This window comes from Panthera tigris, chromosome D1, assembly GCF_018350195.1.
Source record: "Panthera tigris isolate Pti1 chromosome D1, P.tigris_Pti1_mat1.1, whole genome shotgun sequence".
Lineage (NCBI taxonomy): Eukaryota > Metazoa > Chordata > Mammalia > Carnivora > Felidae > Panthera > Panthera tigris.
Window position 1 is genome coordinate 20,557,498 of NC_056669.1, and position 17,335 is coordinate 20,574,832.

At 51.6% G+C, this 17,335-nt stretch overlaps 1 protein-coding gene across 4 annotated transcripts in view; it reads left to right on the top strand.

Annotated features, from left to right (window-relative positions):
- The window catches only part of GRAMD1B (GRAM domain containing 1B), a 241,443-nt gene extending 225,766 nt beyond the window's left edge, over positions 1–15,677 (top strand). For 3 of the 4 annotated variants that reach the window (XM_042958019.1, XM_007091198.3, XM_042958018.1), the window contains 6 exons: positions 1,206–1,309; positions 1,879–2,082; positions 3,171–3,261; positions 7,390–7,497; positions 7,818–7,935; positions 10,497–15,677. In XM_042958019.1, the coding sequence (XP_042813953.1) occupies positions 1,206–1,309; positions 1,879–2,082; positions 3,171–3,261; positions 7,390–7,497; positions 7,818–7,935; positions 10,497–10,586 (715 nt within the window). In that variant the 3' untranslated portion in view covers positions 10,587–15,677. The remainder of the gene's footprint in view (positions 1–1,205; positions 1,310–1,878; positions 2,083–3,170; positions 3,262–7,389; positions 7,498–7,817; positions 7,936–10,496) is intronic. The other variant, XM_042958017.1, reaches the window with a different exon arrangement.
- The last annotated feature ends 1,658 nt before the right edge of the window (positions 15,678–17,335 follow it).

A 17,335-nucleotide genomic window follows, 5' to 3' on the forward strand; every position in this document is an offset into this window, starting at 1 on the left:
CTGTGCTGCTGTCTGCGTTTATCTAAACCTCCCTCCTTCCTTCCTTTATCACCCCCCCCCCCCCCGCCGCCCCCTCGTACCTCCTGTCCCCTCCATCCTTCGCCCCCGCACAGTGTCTAGGCTTCTCCCTTCCAGCTTCTTTGGAGAGTTTCCTGACTAGACGTTCTTTCTATTCAGTTCACACAGAGGCAGCTTGTTGACCTCAGATAAACCTCTGTAGAAAGGCGCCCACCTGTAACCCCCTGAACACTTCTCGGGGGACAGGGTGAGGTGGCTCGCAAGCGTAGGCATGCTGACATCAGGCCAGGGCGTCCCTGAGGACGGTTGGGGAGAGAGCAGGGCAGGCAGCCGTAAAAATAGGAGCATAGGGGTGCCCAGGTGGCTCAGTCAGTTAAGCGTCCAACTCTTGATTTCAGCTCAGGTCATGATTTCACAGTTTGTGGGATCAAGCCCTGCCGTGTCAGGCTCTGTGCTGATAGCCTGGAGCCTGCTTGAGATTCTCTCTCTCCCTCTCTCTCTCTGCCCCTCCCGTGTGTGTGCGCTCTCTCTCTCTTTCAAGATAAATAAACATTAAAAAGACGGGAGCCCTGTTTCAGAGCCGCTGTGTAGGAGTGGAAGGGGATATAGTATGCAAGCAGAGAGACCCATGACTGGGAGAGAGAATATTTGGAAAAAAGCAAGAGCTGGCAGTGTCAAGGTGGGGAGGCCAGAGCCAGGGCTGGTAGCAGATCATGCTCTGAAAGGTGGGAATGATGGAACCCTAGAGCCTGATTTGGACTTGAAAGTGTCTGCAGAAGGCAAAAAGGACCCCCATGGCTGGCCGGCTGGCTGGCACCATCTGGAGGAGAGCGTGGTGTCACAATAGAGCCATGGGCTTGGAGTCGAGAGCCCTGTTGTTAGCCTTTGGTCCGCTAGACTAGTCTAGAACTCCCGTTGTCTCACCTGCAAAGTGAGGATAAAGCCACCAGTTCCACTGATCTCCAAAGGCAGCCAGGGAGACCAGATGGCGTGGTGGGTGTGGTGTGAAGGGACTTTTCACCTCGTAAAGTGCGGCACAAATGCGAAGCCGCTTTGGACTTAAACCTGAAATCGCTTCTCGGCCTTTTGGCTAAGATCAAGTGTGGACTTAAACCTGAATTCTTTTTGCGCGGCAGGGGAGGGTCTGCCCAGGAAATGGCTGATCGTGTTTCTGGCTTTTCCCTCAGGGTCTCCACAGAGCTGCGCTATCGAAAACAGCCCTGGGGGTTAGTGAAGACTTTCATCGAGAAGAACTTCTGGAGTGGGTTGGAGGACTACTTCCGCCACCTGGGTGAGCATGCGCTGTAGCCATCGGTGCTGCTTGAACTGCATCCGGCCGCCACCATCCAGGGGACCAGGAGACATGGAGAGTGGAGGGGGGCGCAGACCGAGATGGGGAAGGAGTATCATGGGGTCCCTAAGTCCGCCCCAGAAATGGATACAGAATTGGGCATGTATGGGAACGTGTGCATTTTCCAAGAGGTTCTGCCTGTAACTTTTACGGGATCTGTGACTTTCCCATCTGATCACACTGGTGGTAATTCAGTTATGGAGAGGAAATAAAGGCCTGTGAATGCTTCCATTAGGAAATAGGGTATGCCCCAAGCTGTGTGCATGAGGGTGCAGATCCTGGGAACCTAGGTCTACAAAATGTTGAGCAACCCTGAAGAGGGGTTGGGGTGGGGCTGAATCCCAGCTTCCTGAGGCCCGTGGCCATCCCCGAGGGACCCCCGCCCTCGCATTCAGTGTCCCAGAGTACAGTACGGGAAGATGGCTGTCTCAGCTAGGAGCAGACAGCTGTTTCTGGAGGCCAGTGTGTCGAGCTGGAGGTATAGGCAGATGGCCTTTCGTCTGTGACAGAGAGCGAGCTGACCAAAACGGAGAGCACCTACCTGGCTGAGATGCACAGACAGTCTCCCAAAGAGAAGGCCAGCAAGCCCCCAACGGTACGGAGGAGGAAGCGCCCCCATGCTCACCTGCGGGTGCCTCACCTGGAAGAGGTGATGAGCCCCGTCACCACACCCACTGATGAAGATGTGGGCCACAGGATCAAACACGTGGCAGGTGCGTGCCAGGTGGGAGTGGGGGCGTGGCTCAGGGCTTTGACCCAGAGCCGTGTGCCCAGGCCGAGGCGTATGCGTGCACACGCTCATTTTGCATCCTCGGGTATAGATTGTGTATGATTTGCACACGACTCCTTAAATTTCAGCCTCCGGATCCTCTACCTATTTCCCTTTGCCCTTTAATGTCCTCAGTCCCTGCTGAACCCACGTGTGGGGTCTGCTGAATAGACGTGACCTGAACTCCGTGTCCCTGTGGATAGACTCAAATGTGCAACTTCCAAACCTGGGGCAAATGCACCAGGGACAAGCCCCGGTGCAGACGCCAGAGATGACCTCATAACCTGAATGTCAGAGAGCCCAAGGCAGCCCCCCTCCCCTGGCCCCCACAGGCCCACTGAGGACCTGCCCTACCGGACAGTGGACTCCCTTGACCTGTCTCCCCCTTGCATCCAGCGTGCACAGCCTCATGTCTTCTCAGTCATGGCGACATGCAGCCATAAGAAGCCTTAGAGACGGCTAATCCGGCAGTTTTTAGGCTATGCTTCGCACAGCCGTAGGCGTTCCTCAGGATGGGGACAGGAGAGGAGGAAAGAGCCAGCCTTCCACGTCCCTCCCCTCAGTCTCAACCAGAGCACCCCGCCTTAGGTGTTTTATACGTAGGATTTCTGACCAGCACGGCGTTTGAATAAACTGAGTCTCCGGCATTGAGACTTGGTCAGCATCTCGTAGTGGGTTATAAATAAAGCGAGGGCGGAGAGCGGTCTCTAGTCCTCGCCGCGGGCTGTTGCCTGAGCCATGGCTAAGCTGTGGGCACTTTGTCCCGCCCCTGCGTGTCCCAGTTACATAAGGCTGTTGAGTCTCCCGTGCGTTTGGTGACTTTAATGTCCACGTTGCTGGGCCCACCCCAGACCTTGCCCTCGAGGAGTTTCCCTTGTACTTTTGTGGAGGCCGGGTGTATCTATCCTGTCATCATGACAGCGCCACGGACGGTTGTCCTTCATCCCCTGAGGCTCTGTGCGTGACCGCCGTCAGAGCAGCCAGCGGACCTGAGCGCCACAATGGTGACAGCGTCTTTACTCTCCCCCACAGGTTCCACGCAGACACGGCATGTCCCCGAGGACACCCCTAACGGCTTCCACCTGCAGAGTGTGTCCAAGCTGCTGCTGGTTATCAGCTGTGTGTAAGGGATTCCAGGCTCTTCCCCAACCTGCCCTCCCTGCCTGCTGGCCCCTCAGGCGTATGAGCACCCCCACACCACAGCCCTGCTTCTTCTTTGTCCTCTAGGCTTCTTCCTTCAGATCAGTCGCTCTGTCCGTCATTCCTTGCCTCTTTGCTTCTTTTTCTCTGTTTTATTTAGCATTTGCTGTAAGCTAGGCCTTCGGGATTGAGAAGGGGATTCTCTGCATCCATGCCCTTAGGAACTCAGTTTCAAGGGGATAGGACAGGCAGCAAATTCAGAATTACCACACCGTTGGGAAAATGCTAACATAGAGATGCTACACAGCATCTTCGGAGCCCATTCGTTCATTTGGGAGGGATGTTCTGTGGCTCTGCTGTGTGCCAGGTGCAAGGACCATGCACTCCTGGGCCCCCACTTTGGCGGGAGAGCCAGACAAAATCAATGACTACAGTCCAGAAAGGCATATGCTTATATTCATGTAAATAATTTATAATAGTGCCATAATGTTATAAAACGGTAGGCTCAGTGCCATTCACAGAAGGATGCCGGGCAGGGAGAGAGGGCATGGAAAGAATGCGGGTGTAGGGTGGGGAGAGCACAGCTGTCTGCAGCTTAGTAAGCCCGCAGCCCGCCCCGGACGCCCCTGCATCCCTGTGAGCTGGGGGTGCCTGAGACAGCCGAGTGCTGACCGCTCGCGCTCTGTTCACCTGGTGCCTCTACCCCCGCCTTTCCTGGGGGTTGGGCTGTGCCGTGAGCTTATGGGGGCACAGCTGGTGAAGGGCGTGGGGGCTGCCTAGACGCAGGCCCTGACAGTCGTGCACCAGGCACTAGCCTGCCTCCAGATCTTCCTTTTGTGACACCCCCTCCTCCCTCCTTCAACCCCCACTAAAGTGTTTTCAGAGAGGCAGAAGCAGGGGCACAGCCCAGCCATGAGGGAGCACTGAAGGAGGCCCTGGGGTGACATGGTTTGTTTTGCCTTTTTTTTTCCCCCCCAAAATGTTTATTTGTTTATTTTAGAGAAAGAGAGAGAACAAGCAGGGGAGGGGCAGAGAGAGCAAGAGAGAGAATCCCAAGCAGCCACCGCACTGTCAGCGTAGAGCCCGACGTGGGGATCAGTCCCACAACCGTGAGATCATGACCTGAGCTAAAATCGAGAGTCAGACGCTAACCGACTGAGCCACCCAGATGCCCCACTTTTGCATTAGTTAAAAAAGTCACTGTGACAGCCATGCGCGGAAGCCTAGAGAAGGAAGGGCTGGAGGCGGGCAGGCCAGTCAGAGTAAGTGGCAGTGACGTAGGCGAGCGTGACTGTCCGGCAGGCGAGCGATTGGGGCTGACAGGTCCTGCAGGGGGAAGACCCGTTAGCCACGCGGTTGGGTAGCCGAAGAAGAGGAATGACCGCAGCGAGCACCCGTAGATGGTTGTGTCATTAACAGAACGGGCACAGGGTGGTCAGAGAAGCTGCTCCATTCCGCGTGTGTCTTGAGCTGCCGAAGGTTATATCCAGGCGGAGGTGACAGGTACTTGCTGATGCGGACCTGGAGCGAGGCAGAGAAGCATGGGTCGCGGATGCTGGTTTAGTCAACAGTAGCATGAAAGCCGTGGGTGCAGATGAGACCATCCTCTGAGGACAGCGGGGTGGGTGGGGGCGAGAAAGAGCAGGGCTGCAGACAAGGCCCCTGTGAGGAACGTGAGGCAGGCTCTCTGCTAACCTTAACTGAGTATGTAACAAAAGTAGATGGAAAATTCTTCTGTGAGTGGCCTCAGAAGCCAAGTTATTTTCACAAAATCAAATGCAGGGATGTGTCCGGGTGGCTCAGATCAGTTACGCAGCCGTCTGTTGGTTTCGGCTCAGGACATGGTCTCATGGTTTATGAGTTCGAGCCCCATGTCAGGCTCTGCACTGACAATGCGGAACCTGCTTGGGATTCTCTCTCCATCTGTCTCTGTCCCTCCCTGCTTGTTCATGTTCTCTCTCTGTCTCTCTCTGTCTCTCTCTCTCTCTCTCTCAAAATAAATAAATAAATCCTAGAAAAAGTCAAATGCAAAGACAGCTGTAAGACCAGTAAAATTCGCATTTAGCAGCATCCATCTGATGTGATTCGTACTGTTCTGTAAAGTCTCTCCTGGTTGGGTTTGGGAGATAGAAAACTTTAACCTCAGGTAAGTTCCCTGAGCTTTTTCTGCATGTTGACTTATTTAAGCAGGCCTGCTCTTAATTAAGTACTTATTAAGTAGGCCTGCTCTCCTGAGTCAGTGGTATAGCATGGCATTAACTAACTCTGGGGCTTTATTAGTTTGGGATAATCAGACCTCGCCTTTCAACACCAGGGCACTCAGGCGAGGGATCTGCTGACCGTGTGCGTGTGGAATGGACCTGTGTGGCACAGACCGCCCTGCGTCTGGCAGGCCCGCACCGCCGTCCGCCTGCCTCGAGGCAGCTCGGCTCTCCCTCCTCTTTTCTCTGTTTAGACCACCGCAGGACCCTCCCTCAGCATGCAGGGGTGTCCCTGGACCTTCACTGAGCACAGGCAGGATTATAATAAACACAGACCCAAATGCAGGAGCTGAGATTGTGTGCGGCACATGCCGAAGAGGCGGCCATTCCGATCTCCTCTGGCGTGTGCTGATAAAATTAAAGACCGTATCCACTGAAAGTCAACGCAGTATTTAGAGATTCTTCTGGAGAACTCACAGAGCCCTGAGAACACGGCCCGGTAGGGTCAGGCATTTGCAGCTGCCAGCTCCAGGAATACTACCTTGCATGCAAAGAACAACACAGTATCTCTCTCTCTCTCTCTCTCTGTCTCTCTCTCTCTATCACTCACGTGCACACACACACACACACACACTTCGAAAGGTCAAAGGCATAGTGTCGGACTTTCTTTGTTGGTCCTTTTCCGTCTCTCACTCTGTCTTCCCGGGGTGCCATCTTCCCTTTTCCTGTGTGTATCCTGATCTGGGCCTGTACCTCCTCTAACGATAAAACCGCCCTTCGTCGAGGGCTTCCTGGGTGCTGGGTGCTTTATGTCCACTTCGACCCATGCGTGTCACAGCTCTAGCACGGTAGGCACCGTCCCTGTTGAGGAAGGGGGTTCGGAGAAGCTAGGGAACTTCATCAGAAGTTAAGAACCTTGAAGCGGCAAGCCGGGATCGTTCCCAGTTCCGTGCGTCTCTCGGTCCCCTTGCTACCCAGGTCTTCATCCCTCTATTCCGTGACTTGTGTCCTAAGATGATCTTGATGGCAGCCAATGACATCGAGGGAAGGAGAGAATGTCCCCATTCTCTCGGTGGCTCTCTGTCCCCCCGGATCCTCCTTACCACCTCCCTGTCTCTGACCAGTTCCGGCCCAGACCGGGGAGCCTCGTGACCCCAGCTGGGACTGGGCAGGTACCAGGAGGAGACTGCCCTTTTTAAGGCATCCCGCTAACACCTGTGACGTGGATCAGGCAGATGCTCCACAGTTTGACCTTCTGTTGTGCCTCAAGTTGGGTGGGTGGGAGGACTTGCCTCGATTTGTCACCGAAGATCTGTTTGCAGCTGCTCTCTCTGGCTCCTTGCTTGCTGGGTCTCCTCATCCAGGGATGCTTGCTTCCGGTGTTTCCTTCCCCCAGCCTCTCAGTTGCTCTCTGGCTTGGTTACAGTGCAGCTCTCCCCGCTCTCCCCCTGCACTGGTCTGTTCTAACCTCTGCCTCCTCCCCGTTTTTCCTCCTTGCTCCCATTAGGATCTGTTTCAGGTACTGGCTCTCTGATCGCTTCCTTTACCCTTCATCTCTTTTCCTCTCCATCTTACCTCTTCCCCCAGGCGCCTAGACTCTGGGTGGCTCTTGCGTGTCTCTCTTTCCCAATGCCTTCACCCACATACCTCCCCATGGCTCTCCTGCTGTGTCCCGGCCCCTCCAGATGAGAGTCTCTCTCTATCTCTCTCTCTCTCTCTCTCTCTTCACCCCCCTTCCTCTCCCTTGCTGCATCCTTCCACCTCACTCACTGCAATGCTTCAGGTGACCAGTGGTTAAGGACAGCAGCTGCCTCTGGGGTGGGGGACATCCCTGGCTTTTAGAGGGAGCATGCATTCTCGATGACGTCTCATGGCCGTTGCTTCCCCCTCCCCCCTCGTCTCTTCCCTAGTCTGGTGCTGCTGGTCATCCTTAACATGATGCTCTTCTATAAACTCTGGATGTTGGAATACACCACCCAGACCCTCACTGCCTGGCAGGGTCTGAGGCTCCAAGAAAGGTAATCCTCGCCTCTTCCCTTTGCCACCACGTTCACCCCACCTGGTACCGTGCCCCAGCTCCTGCCGCCCAGTCTCCTTGGGACTGCCCTGCTGCCCTTGGCCAGTGGGTAACCCTTGGGGATGCATCCGTTGGCAAGCTATGAAAACTGTCCGCATAGCTTTAGTCTGCTTCAGATCGGGGGCACAGGGGAACCGGGGGGCATTGAGCAGAGGACAAAGCAGTCTGATGTGACTCTCTGTCCTCTAGGGGTCTGGGAGCACAGGAGAGTCCACTGAGCATAACTCCAGCTGCCAGGGTACCCCTTCTTCTACCCCACAGGTTACCCCAGTCTCAGACAGAATGGGCCCAGCTCTTGGAGTCCCAACAAAAGTACCACGATACTGAGCTCCAAAAATGGAGGGAGATCATCAAATCCTCAGTGATGCTTCTTGACCAGGTGAGATGTCCCCACCTTCTCTCCTTGCCCCCGTCTTCCAGAGATGGAGCTCCTTCCCTGCGCTCTGGGAAAGATCACCATCCCCATCCCCACCCACCGGACCTCACTCTCCCATTTCATTCTTACCCTGGGCCATCCGATGTTCTGATTTTAAAGCCATCCTGGAATGGGCTGTTGGAAACACAGGTGCACTCCCCCAAATAATAACAATGAAGTTTGCGGGAAAGTTGTAGGTTGCACGGAAGGACCAATCTTTTTTCTTTTTTGGCAACTCACAGCCATCTGACAGGCATTTGAAGAGAGAACCTCCATTTCACAAAGATTTGTCTTCCCAGAGGGCCTAATTTTCTAGTTCCTTTTGATGTATGCCATCCCCCCTCCCCCGCCCTGAACACCACATAGCCAACACACAACCCCTAATACGTCATTCTTCCCCCGAGGCTGCGCTGCTAGTCTGGGAAAATGGTTGTTGAACTAAGTCATCTTTCCATAACATCTTCTAGTACAGGTGCCTGTATTCCTTCCAAAAACTAGATGCATCTGTTTCAGAAAATCCTGGGGCAAAACCAATAATAAGTTTAGTTTTATCAAGGGCAGGAGCGTCTGACTTCCCCCAGAAGAAGTTAACATCTTATACAAAACTGCCATGTAGTTGCCAAGACAGCAAGAAGCTACCTTTGCTCTAAAGACAGTTAAGAAGATAAGAGACTAAGGCTTTGTCTTGTTCCCATTAAAATTTCTGTTCCTAAGGCGTTCCTTATGTTTGGTGACCAGCCAGACTTGAGGTGGAATCCCGACCTTGCCACCAACTAGACCTTGAGCAAGGGACATAACGTTACTGACTTACAGTTTCTTCATTTATAAAATGATTATAATTGTAACTTCATGAAATTGCTGTCGGGATTTGATGGTCCATGGGAGACACTCCTTAATAGTAAATCTTATTTCCCCTTCATGGTGTGGTCTTTGCTCTAAATTAAGGAGAGAGAGTTTTAATGCAGCTGTCAGGATCCAGTTGAAGGTGTTTCAGGATATCATGTTTAGCTTTAAAGCCATGGATTTTTTTTTTTTTTTTAAGGGTAAACAGCATAGCAGGCGTTTCAAAAGACCTGTCCTATCAAGAAGGGTTGATAGAATTAAAGATATGCCCGGGAGAAGGAAAGACGGGGGTGAGGAAAACAGGATAGGTGTTTTGTTTCATTCCCTTTAAGAGTAGCTTGTAAAAGAATTAATAACAAACCCCCTATCCCCGAGGAGCAGAGGGGGGTACAGAAGACCCGGAGAGAAGAAAGCTGTAGATTAGGCAGAGATCAGAGGATCTGAAAATCCATGACCGTGTGCCACGAAATGTTAATTGCATTGTGTTGTCATAGAGCGGCTTATTCAGGGGCCGTATTGAAATGTGTCGTGGTAGGACAAGCCAGTTGGGTTCTGCCGCTGACCTAACCATATTAGTGTGCCTGTTTCTTAAAGGAGGTTAAGAGGAAGAAATTCAGTCAAGGTTAATTCCGTGATATGGGTACAACTAGAAGCCTACTCAGCTGTCCATTCTCTGCTTGACATGCGGGGTGTATATGCTGTCCAGACACACATGAAACAAAGCGATTACAGAGGAGTCCACTGCAGAGTCCTAGTGAGTGCTTTCCAGGTGGCCAGGAATAAGAAAGAGGATTATGCGCCAGAGAAAGTTTGGATTTGTTCTGGGTCTTACAATGGGTGAGACTGGAATGGGCAAGAGAGACGAGTCCTAGGCGGGGGGAACAACGTGGCAAAACGTACAAAGGTAGAAATACCGAGTGTTAGGGTCAATGGGGAAACCAAATCCAATGAGTAGAAGACCGCCTAGTGTGGTTCCTTACAGCAATTGAATGCTTTGAGGGAATTTTTTTTTTTTTAATGTTTATTTTTGAGAGAGGGGAGAGAGAGAGAGAGCATGAGGAGTAGAGAGAGAAGGAGACCCAGAATCTGAAGCATGCTGCAGGCTCCAAGCTGTCAGCACAAGAGCCCGCGGGGCTCGAACTCACGAACGGTGAGATCATGACCTGAGCCAAAGTCGGATGCTTAACCCACTGAGCCACCCAGGCACCTTGAGGGAATTCTTTTTTTTTAATTCATTTTTTGAGAGAGAGCGACAAAGCGAGCAGGGGAGGGGCAGAGAGAGAGAGGGAGAGAGCGAATCCCAAGCAGGCTCCACACTGTCAGTACGGAAAGGGCTTGAACCCACAAACCCTGAGATCATGACCTGAGCTGAAACCAACTAGTAGGATGCTTAACTGACTGAGCCACCCACATGCCCTAACCCTGAGAGAATTCTTCATTCAGCAACAGAAGGACTACAAATCACTGAGACACAGTGAACCTCACCCTAGGGGTTCCCAGTGCTAGACTGGCTGTCCCCTTTCTGCCTGAGACGATGTCCTACCTTGTCCTAGGAGCCCGGCTCCCTTGAACTTGCTGGCATGATAGGGGACTTGCCCTAGGTGGGCGTGGTGGGTGCTGCTGGACAAAGAAGCCCACTGGGGGTGCAAACCCGTAGCTGGGTGGGGTTCCCTGTCTTCCAGATGAAGGACTCTCTCATCAATCTTCAGAACGGCATCAGGTCCCGCGACTACACATCAGGAAGTGAAGAGAAGAGGAACCGCTATCACTGACCAGGCAGGAGCAGGGGTGGCTGCAAGAGGCCTGTGCAATACGTGTACATAGACCATATAAATATATATATATAAATATATATATATACAGAATATAAATATATATATATTATATACAGATTTTAAAAAGAGATAATGCCTATGTACCAGGGAGAAGGAGCCGGACGGCCTCCTGTGTTGGCCGGGCCGAGGGGCCGAGGAGGGCAGGGACCACCTCTCAGCACCGACCTCCCCTGATCCTCCTCCTCCCCATCCCTTCCCCCACCCCCAACCCTTTCCCTCACTGGCCGTCCTTGGCTCTGAGAAGGGAAATGTTGTTGAGCCAAAGTTATGCCTGTGAAGACCCTGGGGTCTCGAAGTCTCAAGGGGGCATTGCTTAAGGTGCTTCATTCCCCAATCCTCTTTTGATTTGTCTCCAAAATAAAAGAGAATCTCCCGCCCCCCCTCACCGCTCTTCCCCAGGTGCTCTCTTGTGAACAGGAAGCATCCAGGGCCGGAGCCCAATCAAAAGTCTGCCACCTGTGGCCACGCCCCTTTCTGTGGACGCCACGCCCCCAACCCAGTTGGGGGGTTGGAGGGCTGGGAAGGCTGTGCCTGCGTGATTGGGCTTTGTAGCTGAAGGCTCCCCTGGGGACTTGTGTACCTAACGGTGTTCTCCTCCATCACCCCTGCACCTTCCCCTAACCCGTGTAGGGTGTGGACCCAATAAGGGCTGGGAATTTCTGACCTTCCCACCCCCCTTCTCTCTGGTCTTCTCCCAGGCTGGATCTGGGTGAAGTGTCACTTTTTAGTGCCTAAAGCCCTATTTTTTCTCTGTGCCCTAAGAGCACACATTGTTTATTAGCCAGGATGGAGCATTTTTGATCTTGTTAAACCCCTTTTTAAGTGGTTATAAGCAAGGCGGGCCTATGGCTCTAATTCCCTCATTTTGAGCTGTCCATTTGATTTCTGGGACGATCCAGGGTGCCCTAGGGACGTCCGGGGTTTGGGAGAGCGAGTGCCCTCACATTGTACATATTGTGGGTTCACACGGAACGCTGTGTAAGTAGTGAGCAACTTGGTGAGTGCTCACTTGGCTGCCAGCATCGTTTACTCTAAGAGAAGAGCCAACTTTAGTCAAGGGAGACACTGGAGACCTTCTGCACAAGGAAGGAGACCTAGGCTTTTGGAAGGAATACATTTGAGAAACATGCGTGCATTTGTGAAGGAAAAGGCCTGATGGAGTCTCTGCCCTTTGGAGGCCATTCCAAAACCTGTTTCTAAGACTTAGGAGAATTCTGGTAAAGGGGGCAAAGCCTTCTCTGGTCTCTGGCCCCAGGGAGGTAGGAGAGCACTAAGGAGGAGAAAGTGAGTCATCCAGATCCATTTTGGAGTTGGTTCACTAGGATTCGTGCACTTATCTGACCTCCATCTGACCTCGTCGGGCCCTTGTAGCCACGATTACCATTTTTTATTCACTAACTGCTATTCTAACATATAATGACCAGAGGGATCCTGCCAGCCCCAGGCAGAGCTCACAGTGCTCAGTCAGGAAAGGATCGTACCAGTTTGGCAAGGAAAGTTCTTTTAGATTGCTCGTTATTCCAGTGGGCCTCTTGATGCGAGGGACAGAAGAAACGCAGGGCTTCTCACTGATGTGGCCCAGAAGAAGGGCAAGTTGTGTTCTTCTCTTGGAACGGCCGGAACATCCCACTTTTATAATCAAAGACAAGTTTTTGACTTTTTAGTCTGAGAATATGGCCTTATTATTGCCCTAAGAGCAGGAATACATGCCCCAGGGGAGTAGGCTGAGAAGGCTCCACAGAATCAGCTAGAATTGATATCCCTCCTCTAGAAAAGGAGATGTGAGGGATGGAGTTGAACATAATCCTTGGGAAGGGTGCATAGGCCCACGGGTCAGTGGGTCACCACTCATTCTTGTCCGGGGCTCTGAATGGGAGACACCCTGGTGAGGGTCAGGGCTCGTGGGCCCTGGGCCAAAGGAGGAATAGTGCAGACTGCTAGAAATTTTCCTGGTGCAGTGGCCAGAAGCCAAAATTAGTGTCAGAAACTTTTGAAAGCAAAAATGATAAATTCTCTAACTTAATCCATGTACAATTATTTATCTAAATCCATTCAATTGTTGAAGGTCCCATGGTGGGACCTTTGGGGTGACTTACAAAGGGTTCTCTGCCGGCAGTAAAGCAATACAAGTGGGCCTGGCTACGCAGAGTTGCTCAGCTTTTGCTTTACCTCTTCGGCCATTCCAGGGAGGAGTAGGTAACAGGGAGGGACGCATTTAGTATGTCCAAGGAATCATCATGATTGCTGGGGGTGTGAGCCCGGGAGACAGGGTCTACACACAGGGAACGTCCCTCCACCTGCCTCTTTCCTAGGAATCATGATCTCTCTGGTGGGCCCTCTCTGATATAATAACGTTTTAAATCTTCAAACCAGGAGAAAGCTCAGCACCTCTGTTGACTCCCAAACAAAAGCTCCCCCCCCCCCACCCTTATTCAATAGCCTGTCGAAGAAAAGGGATTTATCTTGCCCTTGCAGATAAGTCTGGGAGTGAAACTGATACATAACATTGCAACTCAAATCCAGCAGCTTTGATTGTAGCTGTCTACCTGGGAGCATCCAAACTACCACCCTTTCTGTTACTTCTTCCAGCCAGTGCTTTGTTTTTGTTCATGTAAGAACTCTGGTCACATAGGAGTCTTTATGTGAGGATTCCTGTTGTAACAATTGAGAGCTTGCGCTCAAAGATTTTGCAAAGTTTCTAACCAGGTGGCAAACAACTACTGGGTCTATACTTCCAACTGCAGTGTACTTGAAGGGATTAAGATTGGCCTTGGAGAATCCACTCGTGTCTACAACTCGTCCGTCCCCCGTCCACCTCCCTGGCACAGGGGCAACAAGACCGGCAACCTGAAGCTGTCTGTAAGGGCACTGGGCTGAGTCAGGAGACCTGGGCCCGAGGCCTGGCTCTGCTCTTAGACAAGTCCCTTCCCCTTTCTGAACATCAGTATCCTCGTTTGTAACAGGAAGGGGGGTAGGCTAGACTGTCTCGAAGATAGGTTCTAGCTGAGCATTGTCTTGGAGGCTGGGTCAGAGACTGGCAAGGCAGGGCTTTCTCAAACGTGGAAGGTGCTCTGCCAGAAGAGAACAAGCGTCTGGGCTAGAGCTTCCCTGGTGTTTAGAGGGGTAGTAGGACAGCATCAGGGTTCCCAAGAAATCCAGGGTAGTTAACTTTCTTCTTTATGGGCTGGCAGGACTAGGGAGGCCTAGTGAGGTAGGGAAGGGGAGATAAAGTTTGTCGTACTTCCCAGTATTAACCTAGGAGGGTGGTTCTTCCTTTGTTGGCTTAGTCTTTGTTTGGGAAGGGACTTTCTCTAAGTTGGGAGGAGGATAATGGCAAGAATGGCACCATCTTGGATTGAGCTCATCTTTCGTCTCTAGGCTATAAAGCCTTTCATCTGTCCATCCTTCCTCCTCTTTGCTAGAAGAAACACTGGAGAGAAGCCATTCCTGGCCCTAGCACTTCTCTTTTGGCTCAATCCAAACCTTGTTGGGTTTTAGATTAATTGTGAACCTTTGGCTAAAATCTTTGGGTTGCTTTAGAGCACTGACCCTAAGAATCTGGGATTTTAGGAAGGGGGAGGGGGATCAAGAAACCTCAAAGAGGAATGCTTTGCTAGAAATGGCTTCCCTCTGTGTCCCTCTCCCTGATCCATGCTCGAACCATGTCTAAATCATTTGTGGACAGCATTTCTAGGGTGAAATCTTGCAGAAAGGACTAGGGGAAGACTCTTTCTAGACTATTTGTGGTCCCAGAAGTATGCTTTCTGTGCCATACTGTGCTGTTGCTTTAGCTCTGCAGGGCAGCCAAAGCCAGCCCTTCCTCTCTAGGACCCCCAGGTGGCAGGGCTGTGGTCTCCCTCCCCACACCCCCGGACCCCACCTCCCCACTCCAGTCGGAAACTTGAGAACCAGGCTTCCTAACTCTCTCCTCCCCCACCCTTTGTCTCTAGGCTGTGGGACAATCATCCCATCCACCACTTGACATCCTTGACCCTCGTCCCCTAGCCTCCAGCAGGCTATCCCCACTCCCTCCACCTCTATGTTTTCTTCCAGAAGATGCGTTTTGGGTCCGAGTGGAGCGATTTTCTGGAAGGCCGTCTTTTTAACGCCCCTGCTTCCCTGATGTGGAGCAGGGATTTGCACAAGGTGTAGAGAGCTCCCTCCCCACCTCTCTGCCCAGCCTTGTTACCTCACTCCTGCTCCAGCCATGGCTGCAATGGGCCCAGCCAGCTCCCTGTCTTGGTGTTCTGTACGACAGCTCAGGGGTCTTGGGCATTGTTTTCTGTTGTGACTTGAGGTCCTCAGCAGGCCTGGGAGCCTGGATTGGAGCCTTGGCTGCTGGCGAGAAGCACCTTGCCTGCCAAGAGGAGCTGATGCCAGACGATCTACCCGACATGTGAAAGCATAAAGAATATTGTCATCTCTGCCCCTTGGCCCCCTTGCTTCTCTCGACACAGTGAGACGCTGCAGAAGCAAAATGGCGGCCTCTGCTCCAGGCAAGACAGCTGGCTGTCTGGGGAGTTGGCCCTGGGCTTGGATGCCACGTGCTGAGATCGCGTAACAAAAGCAACCATATTTGCCAACGGTAGTGTGTGGCTCCCCACATTTCCCTATCCTGCACTCTAGGGCCAGACCACTCTCTGCATGGACCAGATCATCTTCCCAAACCCATGGTGCTTTTCCCCCCACTCAGCCTAGACTTCAAGGTGGGGAGGATGGGTCAGAGGCCATAGCGGCCCCTGGATAATCCTGACAAGGGGTGGAGTGGGGTGAGGCAGAGGGAGCAGCCCCCAACACCTGCACTGGGCCATATATGGGAAAGAACACAGGTTGATTGCAGTCGAGTTGTCTGGCCATCTGTATTTGGATCTGTAACTGTACTTTGCCTGGCGCTGTGCGCAAGGTCTGAAAACTTAACTGCTATTACCTAGAAACCATACACGGCTTCCCAGCCAAATCTTAATGTAAAGTAGCTAGAGCCATGGAAGTACAGTATGAATTAAAAGAAAAAAGTATTGAACTACAAATAATAAATGGTGTGTGTGTTTATTGCTGGACTCATCAGCACTCATTGTCCCAAATGTTTTTGGTTCTCCCAGATGTGATGAGGGCAAGGCCCAAAGACGTGTGTGTGTGTAGGCATGCTCATACACATATGGACAGCCATCCGCCCAACATCTAGGACGCCCTTTCCTGGGGAGGGAGGCAGCCTGATAAAGGTGAATGGATGAGTTTTGGAATCATACCTGAGTAGAGATTTTAGCATCACTGTTTATCAGCTGTGTGACCTTGGTCCCCAGCCATTATTCCAAGCCTCAGTTGTTTAGAGATAATACAAAATCGTGTGTGTGTGTGTGTGTGTGTGTGTGTGTGTGTGTGTGTGTTAGTATAGTGCCTGGTACCATACTGAGATAATTTTTATTCCATTATTAGCCAGTACTATTATGATAGGAGCATATGGTAGACTGAGTCCCAACAACAATTTCTTATGTAACTTTTCCCTTTTGTGCCTTGGCATTTCCAGGAAGGTGGACATTGAGAGACAGCTTTGCTCTATTTCCTTAACCTAGACCGGTAAGGGAGTTAGCCCCTTGCCACCTGGTGGGAAACTTTCTTGGTGTCAGGCAGGAGAGGACTATTGACTCTTTTATTGGGGGGGGGGGGGGGAGGGGGGGGCAGGAGAAGAGGGAAAGAACAGCCAGATCACACATTTATGGTGTTTAATTCAGACTGTTAAATGCATTTTTCATTGCCTGGGAAAATGTCCACTGATGGTGAGGTCAGGAATTGATGCAGGCTGGAGGGGGAGGTGGAGGCCATAGTATTCGTGGCAGACGCACATTGTAGAGCAAAACCAGAGCAAGCTGTGTGTAGAGACGCTTTATTGACATGAACAGGGTATTTCCTGAAAAACACTACATACTGCCATTAGGTTGTCGAGAGCTTGGGTGGTCGGGAACGACATTGCTAGAGTTCAGAAAAAGATTGGCTGTGGAAAATGAAGAAAAAGCACTATGAGGGTGACAATGTGGCAAGGAGATCCATCAGTTGAAAGACCTCAGGAGTTTACTAATGGTATCTGATGGTGTTTCCCAAACCTACAAGCATGGTGCTTCCGTGGCCTCCCTCCCCATCACACACGCTGACATCAGATGCAGCTCTTGCCTGAGGGTGACTCGGGGTCTGTAAGGGAGACGTATTACCAGCGTTGAGGCTTATCTGGCCTGTGATCGGGATTGAGTTTGATTACTACGACTCAGACTTGCTGCACGTCCTTATCTACTGGGTCCTACTAGACTCAAGTAAGATAACTCAACATGAGTTCTCTGCTATGGTGGAGTCTCAGAGATTAGGACAAGTTTGTATGATGATATTTTTCAGACCTAAGACCACGGGGCACACTGAGGCTCTAGATTGGTGCTCCAGGCAGAGTGGGTGCTGAAATGCAGAATGGATGGATGATTGGAGGATGAACACAGTACTACTCAGATACACTCACAGTGACTAGGTGAATTCACTGGCTTAGGGATCTTTCATTTACAAAAGGAGGGGTGAGGAAGGCTTCATTTTACTGTACTTTTCTATTTCTTTGTTCATTTGGGAAAGGAGAACCAAGATCTATTCTGAAATGTGTCTAGCTTTTGCTTCTTCCTACAAAGATGCCAGTTACACAGCCTTTCCCCTCC